This window comes from Buceros rhinoceros, unplaced genomic scaffold (assembly GCF_000710305.1).
Source record: "Buceros rhinoceros silvestris isolate BGI_N320 unplaced genomic scaffold, ASM71030v1 scaffold7167, whole genome shotgun sequence".
NCBI classification, from domain to species: Eukaryota; Metazoa; Chordata; class Aves; order Bucerotiformes; family Bucerotidae; genus Buceros; species Buceros rhinoceros.
In genome coordinates this window covers 2,258-5,834 of record NW_010421487.1, presented here as the reverse complement: position 1 = coordinate 5,834, position 3,577 = coordinate 2,258, and the positions used below count along the sequence as shown (strand labels likewise).

The 3,577-nt window shown below is 46.0% G+C and overlaps 1 protein-coding gene across 1 annotated transcript in view; it reads left to right on the top strand.

The window, feature by feature from the left end:
• Window positions 1–1,343, top strand: part of NSL1 (NSL1, MIS12 kinetochore complex component) — a gene marked incomplete at its 5' end in the record, with an annotated part of 10,709 nt that extends 9,366 nt beyond the window's left edge. The window contains one exon of the mRNA XM_010139672.1: window positions 1,068–1,343. Coding sequence (XP_010137974.1) covers window positions 1,068–1,343 — 276 coding nt within the window. The remainder of the gene's footprint in view (window positions 1–1,067) is intronic.
• Between the last annotated feature and the right edge of the window lie 2,234 nt (window positions 1,344–3,577).

Genomic DNA, 3,577 nt, shown 5'->3' with positions numbered 1-3,577 from the left:
TGCTGGCTCCTGTTCAGTCGGCTGTTGACCAACACCCCCAGGTCCTTTTCCACCAGGCAGTTTCCAGCCACTCTTCCCCCAGCCTGTAGCGTTGCAGGGGGTTGTTGTGACCCACATGCAGGACCTGGCACTTGGCCTTGTTGAACTTCATACCTCAGAACTAGGATCAATCCAGCCTGTCCAGGTCCCTCTGTAGAGTCTCCTGACTTTCTAGCAGATCAACACACCTGCCTAACTTGGCATCTGTGAACTAACTGAGCGTGCACTCAATCCCCTCATCCAGATCGTTGATGAAGATGTTAAAGAGAGCAGGCCCTAATGCTGAGCCCTGGGGGACGCCACTGGTGACAGGCTGCCAACTGGATTGAACTCCATTCCCCACCACTCTCTGGGCCCGGCCATCCAGCCGGTTTGTGAATAGTGCACCCATCCAAGCCATAGGCAGCTGGTTTCTCCAGGAGAATGCTGTGGGATACAGTGTCAAACCTTTTACTCTAAAGTCCAGGTAGATGATATCCACAGCCCTTCCCCCATCCACTAAGTGGGTCACCTTGTGATGGAAGGAGATCAGGTTGGTCAAGCAGGTCCTGCCTTTCGTAAATTCATGCTGACTGGACCTGATCACGTGGTTGTCCTGTACGTTCTGTGATGGCACTCAAGGTCACCCTGTGGCTGTAGGAAGTACTTTTAACAGAGATTTTAGAACCTGCAGCATCTGAAAAATAAAACAACTTTTGAAGACCTGTACAACCTGATGTAGCACGTGACATTTAGTACTGCAGTACCAGCTTAGGCATGAACTGTGGTGTTCTGCAACGCGACGCTCAACTTAGAGATGTAATGAAGGAACAGTTAAACTTGGCATGGTCCTTGCGTCGCCCCTGAGCGCCGAGCCCGGGCACTGTCAGGCCGGTAGCTCTGCGTTCCCAACCCTCACCTGCCATCCTAAAGATCTCCTCTGCAGACGCTGAAGCTTTTGTGCCTGTCAGAATCTAATGATCATATTTCATTCATTGTAACAGTTACTTTTCCCATCTAACTTGAGATACTTGGGTTTGGTTTTGCAGTCCCTCCCAGCGCTAATAGAAAGAGCAGAAGGTTTTTCCCAAGTGTTAACTTGGCAACCAACCGTGGAACTCTGCAAGCTGCGGCAAGAAGTCTTTGCTGGTTGTAAGGCGAAGGAGGAAGATAATGTCCAACTTGTATCACCGGGAGAAGTCACACCAACAGACGCTGGTACCCATAAAAACCCTTATGTTTTGCTAAAAAGAAAAAAAGTCATAGATTCACCGGAAAGACGACGCTACCCACTTCAGCGGCGGAAGATTGCTCTCAGCGTGTGACTTTCTTCTATGGTATTTTCCGATTGGGATCTGCAGTTGCACTCCTGTTCAGCGTGCTTGGGCTCTTTTCTTAGAACCTCATCTCCCCTCTAATTCAGTGCTACACGTGGGAGCTTCCTGAATGATTTAGCCTTTGATCCTTTTAAATATTTCTATTTTTACTGTCGTACTGATAGTATATGAAAGCCTACGCGTACCAGTAGCATCTGATAGCCAGCGAGCGTATTTGCCAATTAACTCTCATTTCTTGCTCTTTTATGACAGCGTCCTCGTGGTTCTCGGAGCTTGTGCACGTGCTTTATGGATGTGGGCAGTCTTTTATTAGACCACTAAGTGCTCGCCGACATTGAGCGTCTCCTGAGAGAGGGTGGGGAGTGTCTATAGTTTTCCTAATGCCCCTTCATTGATTACTGAGTTGGGTGGCTGTTTTTCTTAATAAATTTTAAAAATTCACAGCGGAGCGTATTGAGAACAGCAGATCCACAGCCATGATGTGGGTCCCTGCTCTTCCACCTTTCCTGAATTGAGGTCAGCTGGGTTTATTTATAGTCATGTTGGTTTAAACTTGGATTTTTAGTAGTTGTATGTATTTACCTGCTCTTCCGGACAGGGATTCGACCATCCACATCTTATTGCCTGGTATTTCGTTCCATGCAATCCAATTATGCAGTCCGGGAGTTCCTGAACAATATTTCTGCGCATTACAGGACCTCGACTGGGGTCACGTATGTATTGGTCGTGTTCGACTGAGCTTTAAGGATCGATGTGGGCTACCAGCGAATGGTATTAAGTTGAGCTACCTTACTTTTTTATTTCTCTGCACATCAGTACCCTGACAATTGCACCGTAGAACTAAACAGAGCATTGTGCCTTAACAAGCCAGAACTTTTTCTGGTTTATGATTGCGTGTGCTTTCAGTAAATACTCATGTCTGGTATGTACTTGTCACACAGTAAACAGAGGGGTTTTTTTAGAAGCTTTATGAATGAAATGTACCGCAGTAAGAAGATAGGTCCCACTTAGTGTCTGAGAGACAAAATTGTCAGGAAAATGTGTGATGGCTTTTAGCATCATTTATTTTGTAAAGGTGAGCATCTGTTCTGAGACTTTGTATATTTAATCCCATGTAAATATTTGTTTCCCATTGCTCTTGTATATACAAATGTGTGTTTTTATACAAAGTAAATTAAATCAATTAAGGAAGATCAAAGTTGCAGGCAATGTTGTCTGTTCTAATCCTGGAGTAGACAGTGAGTGAACAGGGAGTGTACTTCAGAAGACATCTGTTAAATTTTGGCTCGAGTGACTGAAGTAGTTCCATGTACCACCTTTGAACTCACAACTGTTGTTAATCTCAGGGCTACGAAGCGTCTAATGTAAGAGAGGACAGGATGTGAGAGGGGCTGGAGCTGCGAAGCTGTGGAACGTGTGACTGGGACCGTTTTTCACTCAGCAGCTCGTTGTTCTAGCCGCTTTGAGTATGTGTGCTTGGTGCTGCCTTGAAAAATCCCCACCACGGCTTTCTTCACCCACATCACAGATACTCTTTAGTCCAAGACTAAGTTCCTAGACTAAGATGAACCTTGTGTGGCCACCGTAACAGTATTCAGACATTTCCTATGTTAACAGGCAGATTTCTTTCTGTTCTCTGCTAATAATGACAGGTGAGTACCGAAAACAGCCAGGAAGAGACACATCTCTTTGAAGAGGTCCCCTCGAAAATGGCCAAGGTAGGGCAAATGCCTAAAGAAATAAAGAGGGAGAGCGCTTTGGGTCAAGACTTAATAAGCAAATTAATGAATTCTCCCTACAGCGGGTGTTGGTGTTAAGAGCTTGCAGGGTAGTTGGTCTGTACATGCTTTGAAGGACCTGGGGATGGACGCGCTCAGCTAGGGCAGTCGGCCCTTGTCCCACAGCCCTTGTTCCAGGTGCAGAAGGAAAACAGGTAGTCTAAAGAAGGATAAAGACGACAGTCGGGATTCCAAGTGCAGGACATAAACTATGAATTTACAGATCCCTGAGTTCACTTCTGGGTGAGGGCAGTGGACGGTGTCAGCGGAGCTCCCTTTAAATGCAAGTTCTGTGATGAGCTAAACTCCGCACTTGAACCTCCAGCTGTTTTTTAAATGACTATTAAAGATTTCTGCAGCAAGTGATAACCTGCATCCCGCTGTGCCTGGAATCTGTTCTTCCCGTGGGCAGAAGTATATAAAATACTTCATTTTTCCCCAGTT